The sequence below is a fragment of the Cryptomeria japonica genome, chromosome 5 (assembly GCF_030272615.1).
Source record: "Cryptomeria japonica chromosome 5, Sugi_1.0, whole genome shotgun sequence".
Taxonomy (NCBI): Eukaryota; Viridiplantae; Streptophyta; class Pinopsida; order Cupressales; family Cupressaceae; genus Cryptomeria; species Cryptomeria japonica.
The window spans coordinates 267,306,055-267,324,174 of NC_081409.1; the positions used below are offsets into that span (position 1 = coordinate 267,306,055).

Consider the following 18,120-nt stretch of genomic DNA (forward strand, 5'->3'; position numbering starts at 1 on the left):
AAATTTTAAATTAATCCTGGCATGCTGGAGTATTTTCCATCTAACCCACCTTACTTCTTTTGTATCACCTCGTAATCCGCATTCGACTGTGCAGAATAAATGCCTAAATCGGCGGTAGAATCATCAAAAACGCCCCCTCCAGCCGAGACATCGCGAGCATCCAAATCAGATATCCCGCGCAAGGTAGAAAGGATGAAGTATCAATATCAGAGGGGAGGATTGAGGGAGTCAAAAGTGCAGAGCATCTGGGACAATGTCGGTGATACCGACCTTGGCCATATTGACATTCAAGACTTCAGGAATCGGGTCTTCTCACCTAACGCATATGGCAAGCCTAGACAGATGGTGGAAAGTGGCATCGCCCAAGCGGCAGGATTTCCTCCAGCAGTACAGAACTATGAGCTAGTGGTAGAGGCTGCCCGGCATTATGAGCCAAATTCTAGATTGGTGCTCCTCGAGAACATGACCATCGCCAACTTCACTCCCGAGGCCATTGGCGATGCATTTGACATCCCCTTTCCAAACAATCCCACAGCTACAACCATAGATGAAGCACAAGGGGCATATGATATGAATCGGGCCCGATGCAAAGCACTGATCAATGAAGAATGGTACAAAGAGAAGAGGCTTTCAAGTGCCAGAATTGGGAAGAAGACCCCACGAAGTGATTTTCATAATGAGCATGGGGATATGATCACATTACTCAGCCGAGTCATGGGACTTCCTAAGTCCAACTACTTTGAAGAGTGGATGTTCTATTTTACAGAGCAGGTCTTCGCTGGGAAGTCTAAGTTTGACTGGGCCCAGATCATAAGCGATAACATCCACACTCAGCTGATTGAGCTCGAAACGAAGAAGTACTTCACCATGACCTCTTATTTGGTCTATATGTTTGCCAAGAACCAGCCGCTGCCAGGTTTGATAATGAAAGGACAAATCGAAAATGGGCCTGGTCAGGTGAAGGTCTATGATTGTTACCCGCAACTGCACTACCAAGATATAGCTTAGAGGGAAAAGAGCAGCCCAGCTTATGCAGTTGGCTAGTATGAGCGCGTCAATGACGCCTTCACAATGCGCCTGGTCAGGCTAATGCAGGGAGGATTACACATAAGGCTCTCAGAGCAAGCTACTACTCTAGTACAGAGGTATGGAGCCTGGTTTATTCAATTCCCAAGGTTCTCCTACATCCGAATAGCAGGCTTTGATGGTGCCCCTCTTCGACTTCCACGGTACCTGTTGTGACCATTTCACACATTGCCCCATTAAAATGGGGACCCCCTCTTTTTGCTTTTGTTTTGCCTGTTCTTCTCTCTGCTTTTAGGGTTTTGAGTAAGTGAGTTAGTTGTCTGGACTAGGGTTAAGCCTTGGGGTTTTTTTTTTGTTTTTTTTTTTTTGGATATTTTCAAGCCGAGTCCAGTCAAATTTTGAAGATTATTAAGCATCCTCCCGAAGATTGCAATTTTTGAAATAGGATGAGCCTGTCAGGAAGTCAGGTATGTCTCAGGTTAGGTCTAATCAGGATTTTGAGGCAAATTCAAGCTATGTCTAAGTGTTAGCATTTTGATGATGGAATTGTGTATTCTTGCCTAGGTAAGTTTTGATTAAATTTTGTTGAAGGCTTGCTAACTGGTCCCTGGCCTTGAAAATGACCTAACCCTGCCTGGTGAAGTGATTGAAGACTTAAATTGTGGATATTTTGGCTTATAAAGGTGAAATCGCTCCTGTCCCTCTCCTAGGGACCAAGGCGAAAATGTTATTTGGTGCATATTGGTTACTGACTTGTTTAAATTGTTTTGTGCAGGGTCTCCAGGGGAGGTGATTGGACGTGAATTGAAGATTTTAAGGATTTTGAAGATTTGAAAATGATGAAATTTGAAGGAGTAAGATAAATTCGCTCCTGTCCTCCACTGAAGGACCAGGGCGAAATGATTTATTTTGGTCATTTTTGGCCTTGGTTGATCAGATTGAAGCATTAAGGACACAATGAAGGATGAAATGAGCATAATGGAGCATCCAGACTCAGTTAAAAGCAATGAAAGGTTGGACCTTTTGCCTAGCAAGATAAATTCGCTCCTGTCCCTCACCAAGGGACCAGGGCGATTTTCTTTACACACACCTTTTGGGACCTTTCCTGGACTTGGGCTCTCGTTCATGGCTTGTAAAAGGATGATATCTTCTCCAACGAAGGAATTTCGAGATGAAAATTGTAATGATTTGGCCTAGAGGGCAAAAGGCGCTCCTGTCCCTCACTGAAGGACCGGAGCTTGAATTCCAAATTTGCATTATCCTTGCAAGATTTAAGTGATTTTATGATTTGAAGAGGTCAAGGGGAGTGTGTTCTGTCCGTTGAATATAACTTGAGTGGGCCACAATGAAGAAAATCAACCTAGAAACAAAAGCGCTCCTGTCCCTCAAGGAACCAGGGCGATTTTCAAAGGATGCTCCTGTCCCTTAACAAGGAACCAGAGCGATTTTCTAACAAGGCAAATATCTTGCAAAGTTAAGGCAAGTTTTGTGTTTGAGATGAATGAAAGAGGACGTAATCGGTCCATTGGAGATAATTTTGAAGACTAGCAAAGCACAAGTGAGCTTATAATTGCAAAATCGCTCCTGTCCCTCAGCAAGGGACCAGGGCGAAAAACACATTTTCTAGCTTCCCCCTCCAAATTTGGACGAATCCACGCCAAGGCACAAGATTGCAATGATATTTATAGTGCTTCAAGATGGAATTGAGTTGCAAAGACCATAAAATTCAATGAAAATTGGCTAGAGCGCTCCTGTCCCTCTCCAAGGGACCAGAGCGAAATCTTCAAATATGCCTAATCGCCTAACATTTTGAAATGCTACTTTTGTTTCCAAGACTCAAGATGAAATGGGGAATCATGTTTTATGCCTTAGGAGTAACTGAAGGTCGATGTGGTCAAGAGATTGTGCAATAAACTAAAAAAGCGCTCCTGTCCTCCACTGAAGGACCAAGGCGATTTTCTATAAAATTAACAATTTTCCTCCAAAACCACGCCAAGACAAGGTGATACAAGATGGGGAATGCCTTTCGAAAGATAGTGAACAAGGAATCGCCTCCAAGAATCAACAATCCTAGGCTCAAATACAAAAATCGCTCCTGTCCTTCATTGGAGGACCAGGGCGAAAATCTTTGGAGAGCCCATTTTGTCTTGAGAAAGCGAGTTGAACATGCATAGAACGAACAATGAAGATCATTGTTTACCCCAAACTTGAATTGGCAATTTAGAAGATAAAGATCAAGGACAAAAGACAAAAATCGCTCCTGTCCCTCACCAAGGGACCAAGGCAAAAATGCTTTAAGGCAAGCTCCTTCCAAAGATCACATGAATCGAACTTAAACTTCCAGATAAAATGCCATGTTGAACGTCAAGGATGAAGTTTTGAACGTAAAAAAATGAAGGATTGAGGACAAAAATGAAAAGGCGCTCCTGTCCCTCTCCCAGGGACCAGAGCGAGGTTATTGACATCCACCATTTTTCACCATGCCTGGGCACCAATATCCTCCAAACCACGTTAGATGTCAAGTTCGCTAAAACTTCGAAATATTTTGTAATTTTTTTTTATTAAATTGGCATTTAATAAGGGTGCGTTGGTATTTAATAATTAATTTAAGCCTTGGAAAATCGATTTTTATTATTATTAAGGCATTCGAAATTAATTATTATTAAATAAAAAATTAAAAGATAGAGCGCTTGAGGTATCATTTTAATTTTTTTGTAAAGTCGGCCTCTTCTTTTATTATTTTTTTTGTTTATTTTGGGTTTTATTTTACCAAGTCGGCCTATGTGAAAAGGAAGTGGTGAGCGCCTATATAACATGGGTATTTTGAACCATTTTAATCAATCATTCAATCATTCATTCAAGTGCGATTTGGAGAAGCAATAAACGGTGCGAAATCTGGTCTAAGTTGGAGCGAATTTTGTTGAAAGCTAGGGGTGGTGGAGTTGATAAAGGAAGCGCATTTTGAAGACTTCGATCTACCTTTTCCCTAGCGAATTTTCCTAATTTTGCATCATTTCTTAGAATTAATCCTCAAGTAGAGGTATGGCGAGATCTTCCTAGTCCAATGTTGAAATTTTGAATTTTGAATTTCAAATTACGTAGTTAAATTTAGGAAATGATAATTCAAAGATTTATCATGAAGTTTCCTAAATTAAAAGCTTCAATCTTCCTTTCTACTCTATATGTTTAAATTGCAAAATATATTACTCATTATGAAATGTTGTGTAGGTGTCAAGATGGCAACCCCAAAGGCAGGAGCATCCATTAGTCGTCCAGCTCTCATGAAGGAAGATCAAAGGAGTGAAGAGTTGGAGACCAAGATCGTGTCAAAATGGAGCAACATTGGAGATACCAACTTGGGAAACTTCAGTGTGAAGAAGTTTCGAGAGGTCCCTTACATTGGAAAGCCATCACCTGTTGCAAAGAGAATAATTGAAAGTGGCATTATCAAGGCGGCCGGTTTCCCTCCAGCAGTCCAGTGCCATGAGCTGATGATCGAGTGCGCCCGCCATTATGACCCACAATCAAGATCGATCGTGTCCAAGGAGGGAAACACTTTGGCTTACCTTTCAGAGGAGGCTATAAGTGAGGCTCATCATCTTCCAGAACATAGGGATATGATTTACAAAAGCTTAGAAGGAGCCAGGTCCATGTATGAAGATGATCCAGACACTTGCTTGAGCATCATCAATAAGAATTGGTTACTCAAAAGTCGTCCTCGCCTGAGCAAGATTCCCAACACACCACATAGGATCGACTTCCAGGAGGAGTACAGAGATTTGATAACTTTGCTCAATCGAGTTACAAGGGCTCCTCAAGCCTTCTATTTTGAGAAGTGGATGTTCTACTTCATCCAAGTGATAGTTCAAGGAAAAGGAACAATTCATTGGGCTAGAATTATTAGCCATTGCTTGGATGTGCAGTTAAGAAGACTGAAGGCTACCAAATCCTTCCACATGAGCTCGTACATCATATATGCCTTGATCAGGAGTTTTGAATATGCAGGACTACCTCACAGAGGAGTGATCGGAAGAGGGCCCGGAGAAGTCAGAGTTTGTGATTCTTATGTCCATTTGCATCATCCACCTGGAAGTGACTACAAGTTAGTCAATGATACCTTCACGATGAACATCACTAGGACATTGCAAGGCGGGATTCACAATCGGCTGTCTCAAGATGCACAGGAGCTTGTGAAGAGGTATGGTGCTTGGTTCATCCAATTCCAAAAATTTACATATATTAGAGTTCATGGGTGTCCTTCGCCTCCCTATATGTTGCCAAGATATCCGACAGACAGGATAGTGCTACTTGAGGTGACTAGGCAGTTGGCAGCTTATGCGAAGGCATTCAGACACAGGCATGGAAATGGAATTCCTGTGCCTATCATACTAGGGAATTCAGTTGAGGTATGTCCTAATGCTCTAGCCATGGATGACGCAGAGAAGGAGTTGGCCTTATATTCATTTTCATTCTTTGCCTTGAGGGAGAATTTTGACCCTTATGGGTATATAGAAGAAACAGTTGGTAGAAAGTACAAGCACGAATTTCAGATAGAGGACTTTTGGATGAATCTCTCAGATGATTTAGAAGTGAAAAGAAAGATGCATTCTAGGTTACCTTTAGATCTCATCAGGAAATGCAAAGTTTACAGAGTGGCTGATCAAGCTCAGGACAGTGGCAGACATCTCCAATCATCTTATGACCGAGAAGACAAAGCAGTGAAGATAGATTGGAATGAGCCTGAGGTTTTTGACTTAAAAGCTTTGATGGCTCCAGTTTTGTCTTGTACTCGCAGATGGGTTGATGTGCAACATCAAAAGTTGAGAGAACAGAACATACCTATGACTTTTAATTTGGAGGAAAGACCAGGGGAAGGAGGAGCAAGTGTAAGTGAAGGCAATCCTCATCCTAGAAGCACAAGTGAAGGTAATCTTCGAAGCGCGAGTGAAGGCAATCCTCATCCTAGAGGTGCGAAGAGGAAAGAAAGACCTGAGAAAAGAGAACCCTCCAAGAAGAAACAAGAGGCCAATCGAGATCGCTCATCCGGTACATCTTCTCGGCATGAAAAAAGGACAAGTCAGAATGTAGGACAAGAGAAGAGGGTACCTAAAGTTGAGGAATCTATGGAATCAATGGTACAGAATGATACACACGAAGAAGGGTAGGCGTCTCAACGTTCATCAAGTCAATCTCCTCAAGTTAATGAGCTACATGAAGACAAGAATAATGATGAAGTGACATCTCCTCTCCGAGAAGAAGAACCATTGCCTAAAGAGATACAAGTTAGAGAGACAAGATCCGCCATTCCAGATTGGTTGAAGGAGAGGTTAACAAGGGTGATTGTGATCAAAGATGAAGATAATGTAATTGACTTAGAGAGCCTTGTAGGAAATTCTCAGGGAGTAATGGAAAGGAAGAAGGCCACCAAGATGTCCAAGATGATCAAAGATGAGACAGGGTCCAGGAAGTTACAGATAGCTACACCGGCAGTGGACAAATATGAAGGCGAAATCCTTGCAGAGGAGTATGATGTAGAAACATTTGAACTTGGTCTACTCACTGCCGAGCAGACGCTGGATGAGGTAACTGATTCATTTGAGGCACTTAAAGACAAGCTTAAAGAAGAAATGGAAAAGAATAGAAAGCTTGAGAGAGAGAGAGGTGCTTGGAGAGGCTACTTTAGCCATCTCAGTCAACCTTTGGGACGTCAGGATCCAGCAGTGTCTCCCGTGCAAGCACTTCCCCTTGAATCGGTTGGCGAGGCAGAGAGAGTTAAGAGCTTGGTTCAGCTTATAAGCTCTTGGATTGACAAATCCCATACCGTAACCGTTGAATTCGCAACAAGAATGATGCAGACCACCCATCGAGCTATCCAGGTCCTTGAGATCATTCACAACCTAATGATAACAGTAGCCGCCTTTGCCCACACTAGAGATGTTGTCATTCCTGTTCTACAAGAGATGTTGTCATTCCTGTTCTACAAGTAATCAGGCAAACACCAAGGCAGATCCTAGCACAAGAAAAGATAATGGATGGAGGAGCTCATAATTTACTCCAGTGGTCAACTCTACTCCAGATGAAGGAAGTTCTTTTCAAAGACATTAGCACCAAATGCAATCAAGTTGAGGCGGTCATCCATCCAATTCAGGACAAGGTGTTTGAGGTGTTATGTTCTATTCTTGGCAGAAGGATTGAAGATGAGACAGATGTGAATCTTCAAGAGTTGGAAGAGAAGGTTAAAGTCATCTTTTGCAAAGATGAGAATATTATCACAGATGAGCATAGGGATCAAATGTTCGCTACTATGCTCCTGATTGAGAAAATCAAGGAACTCGAACCTGGATGGGATGTAGCTCTTCTCAAGGCCTTCGATCAAGTTATCCACTTGGAGGAACGAATGAGGAATCTTCCCAAGATTCCTATTGCTGAGATTGAAGGAATTGTGTCCAGATTCATTGCATATGCTAAGAAGGAGCATTGGAAAGGGAACAAGGTTCTAGAAGAGAGGTTGTTATAGATGATGTGGCACCTTAATTATCATTGGTCTATGTTTCCTAGATTTTTGTGCCAATTAAATATTTGGCTATGCATTTAATATTGTTCAATAAAAGGGGAACTTTTTGTAATAAACCCTAATTAGGGTTTAGGTGTCAGAATCTCAGCCGTTGATCTTCTTTTGATCTGGGTCGTTCATTGTAATTGAGGATGCTATATATACCCTCACTCATTTTGTTTTTTTAGAGTAGTAAGTTAGAAATTAGAAGATTAGAGCTTTTGGAGAGAAGAAAGTTATTTTGTAGCAAGGTTGAGCATTGAAGAAAGAATTTCAAGCAATTGTTGTCTATTTGGCTTTGAGATCAATAAAATATTGAAGTTATGGTGTTTTATTGCAATTCTTGTGGCTACTTTCATGGTTGCTTACTTTCTTGAATCATTCTTGGTCGAAGTAGTATTTAAATTTGAAGGACTAAGTGTTGGGCCTGATCTTTGGTGAGATTCACATTCCAAACCACTAGCTTCTTACTGATTGTAAGGACGCCTTGTGTGGTCAACTGGAGATATCTAGATTGCTTGAACCTTCGATCATTATTGAACTATTGATACGTATCTTCATGGTAGTATCTATAATTCTTGATGATTCGAAAAATCACTAATCACCTTAGAAGATCGCATCAATTTCAGTAGAGTTGTTATTCCTTGGCAATACTGAAATTGGTAGAATCTTACCAAAGCTAGCCTACATTAAGTCATTCTTAGGATTAGATTAGAATTCATCTCTTGCAAACCCCACCTTTTGATCCTTTTTTGAGAACTTGTTAGTTTTAGGAAATTTTGTTCCTGCAATACGGAAACATAAGGCCCCTTGATGAAACAGCATTCACAACGACCACTGGTGCTTATCCACACGTAGAGACCCTACATCAAAGAACCTTGGAGTCATCCTGATTGATCCTTTTTTGCGACATCTTCAGCAATCAGAGGCTTTATTCAAGAGAGGATAAGGTACCCTTGGGTATTTTATTCTGTGTTTGATTGTGTACAAAACGCACGTCAACAGTACCCAACCGACAAAGTAATTCTTATGGAGGTTGCAAGGCAGTCACGCTCGGCCGGCATCTTACTCCGAGAAAGCAAGCAGGCTGGATTCACATTCCCTATGATCATAGGTAACCATGATGTCCACTTGAAGACCCCTACCCTAGCAAAGGAGTCCCTTGCAGAGTTGGCCTCTTATGGCCTACAGGACCATTTTCCAATAAAATATTTCGATCATGATAATCTAGCGAAAAGAGCCTACGGTAGGCAGTACAGAGCAAAGGAATCAGTTGAAGACTATTGGAAGAATTGTGCTGATGACTACGAGGTCAAGAGGGGGGAATATTCTAGACTAAGTGTGCAGCAAATGCGACTCTTTGAATACCGTCGGGTCCCAGATCAGCTCACAGATTCAGGGAATTTGAAGCAATAAGGCATCTCTTGCCAAGCATCGATTGGTCCCAGGACCCAAACACCAATTTTGAGGCAGTCATGGCAGCCCCAGCAAGGTACATAGATCAATGGTTACATCAGCAGATTGAAAGGCTAATCCATGAGGGAGTCCAGTTCACTTACCAATTAATGGGCAGCCTCGATTCTCAGTCTTCAAAAGATGAAGGAACGTCTAGTGCACCCCGGGAAGAAACTGAAAAACCAGAGAAAAGAAAAAAGGCTAAGGCTTGCAGAGGGACTCGGACGTCCAAAAGACAAGAAGGGAAAAGATTCCTCTAAAGAGACCAGAGGTCACTTCATCTTCAAAAGACCCCAGTTCGTCCGACGATGTAGTAGAATTGGATTGTACACCTGCTTCGCCTTCCCAGAGCGACATCGATGCATTTGAAGCCAATGATCCCCCTGCGCCCGATGTGCTAGACACTGAACTAAGAGCCCTCGAATTGACCGAACTGGGCAACCAAATAGAGGAAGGAGAGATTCCATCCACCCAGGGGGTCAAAGTACATGAACCTACTCAACAAAGCTATCACGAGTTGCTGCTCCACAATACAGCCAAAGATGACTCCACCGTCGAAGGAGAGCAACAGATAGATGAGACTCATGAGCTCGAAAGAGTTGAAGAACGACCATCACATGAAGATGTCAGGCAGTTGTTCAGTGAAATAGGGGAGAATTCAGCTGCAAGCAAAGAGCTTCACACCTCTTTCACTCCTCTAGTAACAGAGCAGCTGCGAATCTGTGGTGAGTCGGCTGAGAACGTCAGAGAACAGAATGTAGACTTAACCTTATTATCAGCCCAGACAGTGCCTCAAGAATGGTTGATTGCCAGAGCCCGACGTAAGGCCGCCACCAAACCACCTATTGATCTAGAGGATATCTTCTAGCGCATGGACCAAGCAAAAGCTAAGGGGAAGAAAAAGCCCAAGGCATATTCCAAAGTGACCAAAGACGAGCAAAGAAACCGCACGCTACACACTGCCACCCCGTCTGTAGACAAGCCAGCAGATCAGATTACACTGGCAGATTAGAGCATCACAACTATCCCCATCGGACGAGCCACTAAAGAGCAAGAAAAAGAAGAATTTAAGGATTCAGTGCAGAATATACTCAGGCAACTCGAAGAGATAACAGCTGAAAAGGACATGTACCGGGCTCGTGCTGAGCAAGCTGAGGGATACATCGATCAACTCCTAAGGCCACTACACAATGCCTCCGAATCCCATATTCCCTCGACGGCATTGGCGCAAAGGACCACAACAGAATTTGAAGGAGTACGGGACACCGCAAAGGCTGTCAGGGAATTGATACAAGACATCAAGAAAAGGGGAGAGCAAATCCTTAAGGAAGTAAAAGAAATGGCCCTCCATCGAGAGCTCACTCTAGTCAAGTTATTAGAGGTAAAGAGGGAATCCCTTCACATGCACGAAGTGGCAGCCACTACCCTTCCCCTCATGATAGCTCTTTTTTGGACACACGCGCAGATTCCTACATTGTCCGCCATCCTAGATCCTCATAGCATCAGTGTTCTTAAGGAATGGTACTGGACTATCACCATGAAGAACGACACCAAAGAAATTATTGACAAGGAGAGTGATGCATGTGAAGTGATTCTGGGAAACATGCAAGAACTAGGTAAGACCATCCTCCGATCAATGGTTTCGGGATGGATAAACGACTTGTTCGATAATGCAATCCAGCCGGACTGGGAAGAAAGATTGGGAACAGATAGGATTACCTATTCCACTAAGGACTTGAGTTTTGCTGGTCAGTTCCATTCAGACATATTATGCTTTGAGCGTAATCACTCCAGTTGGAAGGACGGTTTAAAGCACGTGGACCAGTATCTCGAAGGCATGCAATACAAAATTCGCCATCCTCCCATGCCTCCGTTCAGTCTGCTCTTCCAGTTATGTATCAGGTTTCAGGAATACATTCGCGAGGAACGGGCAGCAGGTCGTGATTTATGGCTGGAATACTTGCATGGCGAAGATCAATTTCTAGAAAAGGAGTGTGAGACTGAAGTAGAGAAAGTAATTTCTCAAAAGTGCTTTTTTCCCTCTAAATCTTAAAAGTGCACTTTTGCACCAAAAAGTGACATTTGACTTTTGGTCAACAAATGTAAAACTTTATTGATGCACCTTTTGGATTATTTCAAATTGCTGTAATTATACCTTTTTGGGTAGTTATTGCCCTTTTTGGGGTGGTTGTTGATATTTGCATCCCATTTATGGGTATGGGCAACCATGCTTTATGGATGAATCTGGGCCACTTGTTTAGATTAAATCTAGGCCATTCATCCTTTTTGAAGTCTATTTAAGGGACTGGTTTTCCCTCATTTTAAAAAGAAGTTCTTGGATTGTTGCAAAGCTCCGGCGAAATTTTACAGGAATTAATGCAAAAGATTAAGACTGTTTTCAAGTTTCCTTGTGAGTGCATGGTCTCCTTCTTCGCTTAATTTAGAAATCTTTCAGTTATGTTTATTTCCTTTACATAGCGTTTTTCAAGCAAGCATCTGATAGAATCTTTGCAGTCCACACCATTAGGGAACGGCTGATTGCCTTTCTGCATGGTTAATCTGGACCTTTCATGCTTAGTTTGGTTATCAAACACATACTATGAATGTAAAAATTCTAATACTGTACTTGATAACATGAAAATCTTGTTTCTCCTTTGAAGATTGCACTGGATTTATGCAAACATTGTGCTTAAGTAGCTAGTGATGTTTAATCTAGTTTCTTGGACGTGTTTGTCTGCTTGACTGAATTTGCTATCTTAGTTAGAATTTACATTTCATGTCTCTCTCTCTCTCTATCCTTCCCTCCTTTTTCCCCTTTTTTAATCCAGAAAATTTGCAGTCCCACCAAAACAGTATCAACTTAACCGAAATCATTTGATAGAAAGATTATGAAAGTTTCGGGGAACCTACCTATAAATTACCCATTCAACGTAAGTCCCCCTTGTGTTTCCAGCATAAACACATCAGACCACTAAGAGATCCCGCAGTCAAGACCTGACAAAAGAAACCTTGAGGTCGTCCCTTTTGATCAAATACAAAAAAAAAAATAGCATTAGGGACTTCCTTATCTCAAGAGAGGATAGGATACTCAGCTGGTCATTCTATTATGCGTTGGCCGTATGGAGTTTGCAGCAATGCGATTTCAGACACGTCAACAGAAACCAATTCTGTCTAACCATAAGTCCCCTTTGTGTTTCCAGCAAAACACATCAAACTACTAAGCTATCCTGTAGTCAAGACCTAACAACCAAAACATTGAGGTCGTCCCCATTGATCAATTAAAAATAGCACTAGGGATTTCCTTATCTCAAGAGAGGATAGGATTCTTAGCAAGTTCTATTCTGCGTTGGCCAGATGAAGTTGTAGTTCCGCGACTTTAGACACGTCAACACATAGGAGTAGACATAGGTTCTCAATCCATCATTCCAAATCTATTCAATATACTTCCTTGACTTAAAATAATTTCATTAGATCTTGCCATACTTCTAACCCTGGAAAATAATGCATTAAGCCTAAGTCCTTCATTTCAAACTTTAAAGCTAATTCTTTCTTCATTTAGAGATGATACTATTTTCACCAGTTAGAAATAAATCATCCAGAATTAGCATTTCACCAAAAAAAAAAAAAAACTTTTAAAGTAAAGATTAGAATCAGCATCATTCTTGCAAGATCCTAAACTAATCAAATACTTGTCAATCTTCTCATACCAAGCTCAAGAAGCTTGCTTGAGGCCGTAAAGAGCTTTTCTTTAATCTGCACACATGAGATTCTCTATCTTGATTCTCATAACCTTCTAGTTATTCAATATAGACAACATTAAGAAAACACTCTTTATATTCAACTTCCAGCTTGCAACATTAGCTATAATGGTTCTCCTATTAGTATATCTAGCAGCAAGAGCAAATGTTTCCTTCTAACTATGAGCTACACATCTAGCTTCATATTTTCTCAAAAACTTCCATATGGAACTCCCTCTTGATTCTTAATATAAAATTGTGGTAATCAAGTCTCATGAAGATTGCATAATATAAGAATCAATTAAGGAAGGCAGCCAACATAACTTACCATAAATCAAAGATGAGAAATGCCAATCTTTTTCTTACTTCACTTTTACGAAATGGACCCATAGCACAATTATTATGATCATGACATACCTTCAAGTGAAGAAACCAAGCTCCCTCTTAAGCTTGAAGGCATGGTAATTCAAGAATATCTTGAAGAGAAGCATCAACATGAGAATTAACATGTAAAATAACTTATCTCTTTATTGACTAGACTTCCACCATTAACAACATATGCCAAGATTGCTCAAAAGGATATTGCCAATCTATGATCAACTTCAATCATAGTGTAAAGCTACACAACATTCTTTAAATGTAAAATTGTTTTCCATAGTTGAAGAACAGAGAGTTAGCTGTGCTTGATCATATCAAAAAACTAAAGCAAGTGTATGACTTCAGAAAACCTTAACATTTTACAAAATCCATAAGCAAGGTATATAAGCCAAATTGTCTTTCCAGCCAATACGTAAAATCAAATATGAGTATCAACCACTCAAAAGGATACACATTGTAGTTGAGCACAAGCATATGATCAAAAGACAACTTCAATAAGTTAGATACCTCATTCATCTTAGGTTTCATCATCAAGAGAATACTTACTTCAAAAACTGTAAAAGGCGGTATGCTCAAATTGAAGAGATAATATCACAATGAATATTATGTGAGGATAGTGAAAGCCATGACAGAAAATGCATTAGAGCTAAAGGCAATCCTCTACACAAAAGGAGTAGAGCAAGTTTATAATAAAAGTATAACAAGGATCATGAGAGCTTTACGAAAAGCTGATGAGAACCAAGAGTTGCACAGTCACAACCCTACATGACAACCTTATCCAAACATAAAACACTCATAGAACAGAAAATATAGTCCATACGATGTTAAAAGATTTGATGCAAATGAAGAGACACACCATAAGAGTATATAATTCCAAAGCAGCAAGACTATTGAGCATTTCAAGACTTAGAATATGGTGCATCAGAACTATGCAGCAAGTATCATAAAGGATCAAATCATAATATGAAGATAGTAACGCCATCATTAGGCATAGCTATTGAATAGGATGACTAAGGCATCTTACCTTTACATGCCTATCACACCAATGATTAAAGGACACTATTCATTATATGTTTTCAACTAATGTTCCATATTTTTAAATCTCTTATAAATTTCATTCATCTTTCAATCTTCCTATTTATGCTTGCTGGTATATCTGTCAAGATACTCCTAGTTTTATATATGCAACAGATGCTGATAATATTAAGTGTCAAAGATGATATATTCAGATCAATGCATCAATTTGGATCATTGCATATTCATAGCAAATCACATCAAGAAGGATGAGAGATAAACATACTCAAAATAGAGAGTAAGACAATCTGAATACCAACTTCAACAATCCGAACTAAGGATTAGAACAAATTCTTAAAGCAAGAACAAAGCTCAAACTAGGGTGATAGTTACAAACCTTAGGATGACAATTATACCACCCTTAATGGAATAAAAAAAATACTTAAAGATCTGAAGCTAGAAGGAAACAAGTGCACAAACCAACATATGAAGGCACTCTCTGATGAAATAGTTAACAAGCAAGAGAACCCTGAGCACTAGTTAAGATCCCAAACTAGGGTTGTAGGAAAGAACTAATACCAATAACGACAACGCAGGCAAATACAAGTCTCCAAACCTTTCTTAACAGAGGTAAGCAAATGAAGGTAGAGGAGTAAGAACAATTGTATACAAAAATTGAAGCCTTCATATTCTTGTTATGGCCCCATCGATGCCCTCAATTTGACAAGCAGGTATATTGTCCAGATTCGTTGTTGATTCATGCTAGCCCTAGTCTTGCAAAAGAAGTAATACAAGATCTACCTTCAAGCTGTTAGGCTTTATAGAAGGAACCTGATCTGATACCATGTTAATTTTAGCAATCAGATTAAACAATAAACAACAGAAATCAGAATGCAATGAAGAACAAACACAACACACAGATACCCTGGAAAAACCTCCCTCTTGGAGGTGAAAAACCCAGCCACTAATCTCAGATCTTTATTGGGCAACACCAATTCAATTTACAATGAGCTTCACTCTTTAACAGCAACCTAATCACAGTTATACTTCTAACCTAGGGCATGCTGAAATGATGAACTTATCTACAATACAAAGGTTGTTGTCCCAGGGATGAAGTTTGCTGATCCTAGAATGGTGTTCACAGCCTTCAAGAATAGTTCGCTGATCTTCAAATGATGACTGCTGCCACTTGAAACCAGTTTGCAGTCACTTAGTGGTGTTCGCTGTCTTCTAGATGATGGTTGTTGTCTTCAAGAAAAATTCGCTGATCTCTTAGAAGGATTCGCTGAATACTTAGATGACTTGCAGATTAGAGAAGTAATTCGCTTGAGTGTTTTTCGTGTCATACAATGATTGATAGCCTTGTATATATAGGAGACTTAGCCTTTTCATTCTCCCAAGTCGGCTTGCATGAAGAATTTAATTACAATTCAATGCTTTAAGGTTGGTGCCAAAACTGAAATAGACCTCACGTTACAACTGATTTTAATATAGGTCAGCTCCAACACGTTTTAATACAAGTTATATTCAATAGGTCTTGTCCTATCCACAAGTTACATTATATAAGTCTTGCCCAATATTCATAGCAAGCTATAATTACATGTAATCCGAACTTAGCTATAATTTCAACAAATTGAACAGACATGTGTTCTTCCACTTTGAATTTGTCAAATCCTGGAAACCCAGTTTGACTCAACAAGTTTGGGATTTTATCTAATGAGGAACCTATGAAATAGATGAACTTAGAGTTATAGATAATAGAGAAGACATGTGATATTGGATACAACTGGTGCTTTTGAACAAACATGTATAAACATTTTGACTGACCACATTTGATCTTTAAATATCATGATATTATTTTGATATCATTGTCTTCTGTATATTTTTTAATTTGGATGTTGTGCCTTCTACCTTTTGAAGCACCAGATATACCAGTATTATTAGACTCCACAATGTCAGGTTGTCAATTAAACTACATACCAGTTGTCAAAAGTTGGAGGAAATGGATATTCATTCATTATTTTATACATTAATAATAGTCTAATCATATCATAATCATTGCTGCTCACTTACCTTGATGACTTGAACCCTTGTTCAAGTGGTTGTTAACTTTCTGATGCTCAGGGACAATCTTGTAGATTTGAACCTAGAAAAAACGTTAAAAAATTAAGAACTGGACATGAATAAATGATGAATAGTCAAGGTACCAAGTTTAATCTTTTTGTTAAGAACCCATATCCATGAGTAGGTTGGTCATGAGTTCCTTCTAAAGACATAGAGTTTGTTTTCACTTCAAAAGATAGCTGCTAAACAATGAAAGAATGCATATATTTTGATGGATTCCAAGTGAGAAGCAGTCTTTACCATTCCAAGTTGATCACCGGTAACAAGCAAACAGGAGACAGGGCAAAAATCCATAGCTGTAACTGCACAACTTTTTACAGTAGCTTTGACATCACTCTGCACAATGTAATGCATTAAATAAAGAACTTCAATTTGACATGCTTTGCAGGATTAAACTGTTTATGTTTCACATAATCAGATCATGCCAGCCATCGACATGGATAAAATAATCCCTTTTCAAAGCAACCCCTTAACAAGGCAGTTAAAAGCCATCTGAAGAACAAACAAGCTAAAACATAATGAGAAGAAAGAGACTTTTTGGTTGTAAGAGAATCTTTACCCGAGTTTTTATGGAAAGCAGTAAAAACATGAGAGGAGATGATGCATCCCACACATTGACCATTCCATTACTATGCCCAGTTATATACAGACTCCTGATCTTCATTAGTCCGTCAAAATATGTAGAATAAGGATTATTATCCACTGTAGATTTTTTTGTGCCTACTGGTAATGTAGGTGGAAAAAGCTGTTTTGACACTCTATGAAGCTGAATTGCAAAAAAAAATTGAAATATTAGGTTATCCAGAATATTTTGTAAGTTGTAAATCATCAAGAGGGTATCAACCATAGTGTTGACGCTTGAGGAGTACAGGCAAGTCTTGTCAAGTCATGAGCCAAGGCAGTCTAGGCAAGTTATTGCCAAGACTACTAAAAAAATTAGATAAGGCAGAAGAATAAAACATATGGAAAGACAAATTAAAAGCAAACTTTAATAAAATCTTGAGTTTTGGTCTTGGCCAAGTTCAACTTTGAGTCAGTCAAAAATAGGTTGCTGAGTACTCACTGAGTTCAAGTCTCAACACTATGGTATCAACAGTATGCCAATGCATGTAGATATTTCAAGAGATCACCTGTGATAAAGCATGAGAAGACTCATTATTATTTGGAATTGTAAAAAGTTTTGCAACTGTTATACTGGAGTCTGCAAAAGGTGGCTTGATCATAATGGGCTTAGGAAGAGACAGCAATGAATTGTGATCCGCATCAATAAGCCGCTTTTCAATTTCAGAATCATCATAGGCATATAGATGACTTTCTTGTGATAAAACCAAAAGAGATGCCCCAGAATCAATTCCTTTTGAATGCATTCTTGAGAGTATTGCAATCTCTGTTACAGGTTCAGGCAATACAAGCTCCAATTCACATTGATTATTTTTATTCTCTCCTAGACCAATCTGGAGACGAATAACCTGCCAAGAAAACAAATAATATTATTAACAACATATAAGGTAAAAAACTGATTGTTTTCGTCAACACCTCTAATTTTGCATTATGATACTTGGTGAACCTAACCAATATGGTGTTCCAAAAAAAATAGTAGGGTGGATTCAGTAAGAGGAGCCAGTATCCAAAGTCCAAGCAACCCCTGCTCCAATTGGCTCCAACAAAAAGGAAAAAAGAAAACCTTTGTGAGGACAGATAGCCCACAAGAATGCCACCCAAGCAGGCAGCAGTTCTACATGATTGGGTAAGGAACATCTTGTGAGGGATCTATCCTTAATGAGATTGGAGAGGTCAGATTTCGCAGCAGGATGCCCCTCTTTCTGGGGGAGA

General features: G+C 39.8%; 1 protein-coding gene across 5 annotated transcripts in view; it reads right to left on the reverse strand.

Annotated features, from left to right (window-relative positions):
• Nucleotides 1-18,120, reverse strand: part of LOC131035216 (uncharacterized) — a 324,651-nt gene that overhangs the window by 164,777 nt on the left and 141,754 nt on the right. For all 5 annotated transcript variants that reach the window (XM_057966868.2, XM_057966870.2, XM_057966869.2 and 2 more), the window contains exons 9-12: nucleotides 17,418-17,756; nucleotides 16,847-17,053; nucleotides 16,528-16,623; nucleotides 16,237-16,309 (exon numbers count right to left, since the gene is read on the reverse strand). In XM_057966868.2, coding sequence (XP_057822851.2) covers nucleotides 16,237-16,309; nucleotides 16,528-16,623; nucleotides 16,847-17,053; nucleotides 17,418-17,756 — 715 coding nt within the window. The remainder of the gene's footprint in view (nucleotides 1-16,236; nucleotides 16,310-16,527; nucleotides 16,624-16,846; nucleotides 17,054-17,417; nucleotides 17,757-18,120) is intronic.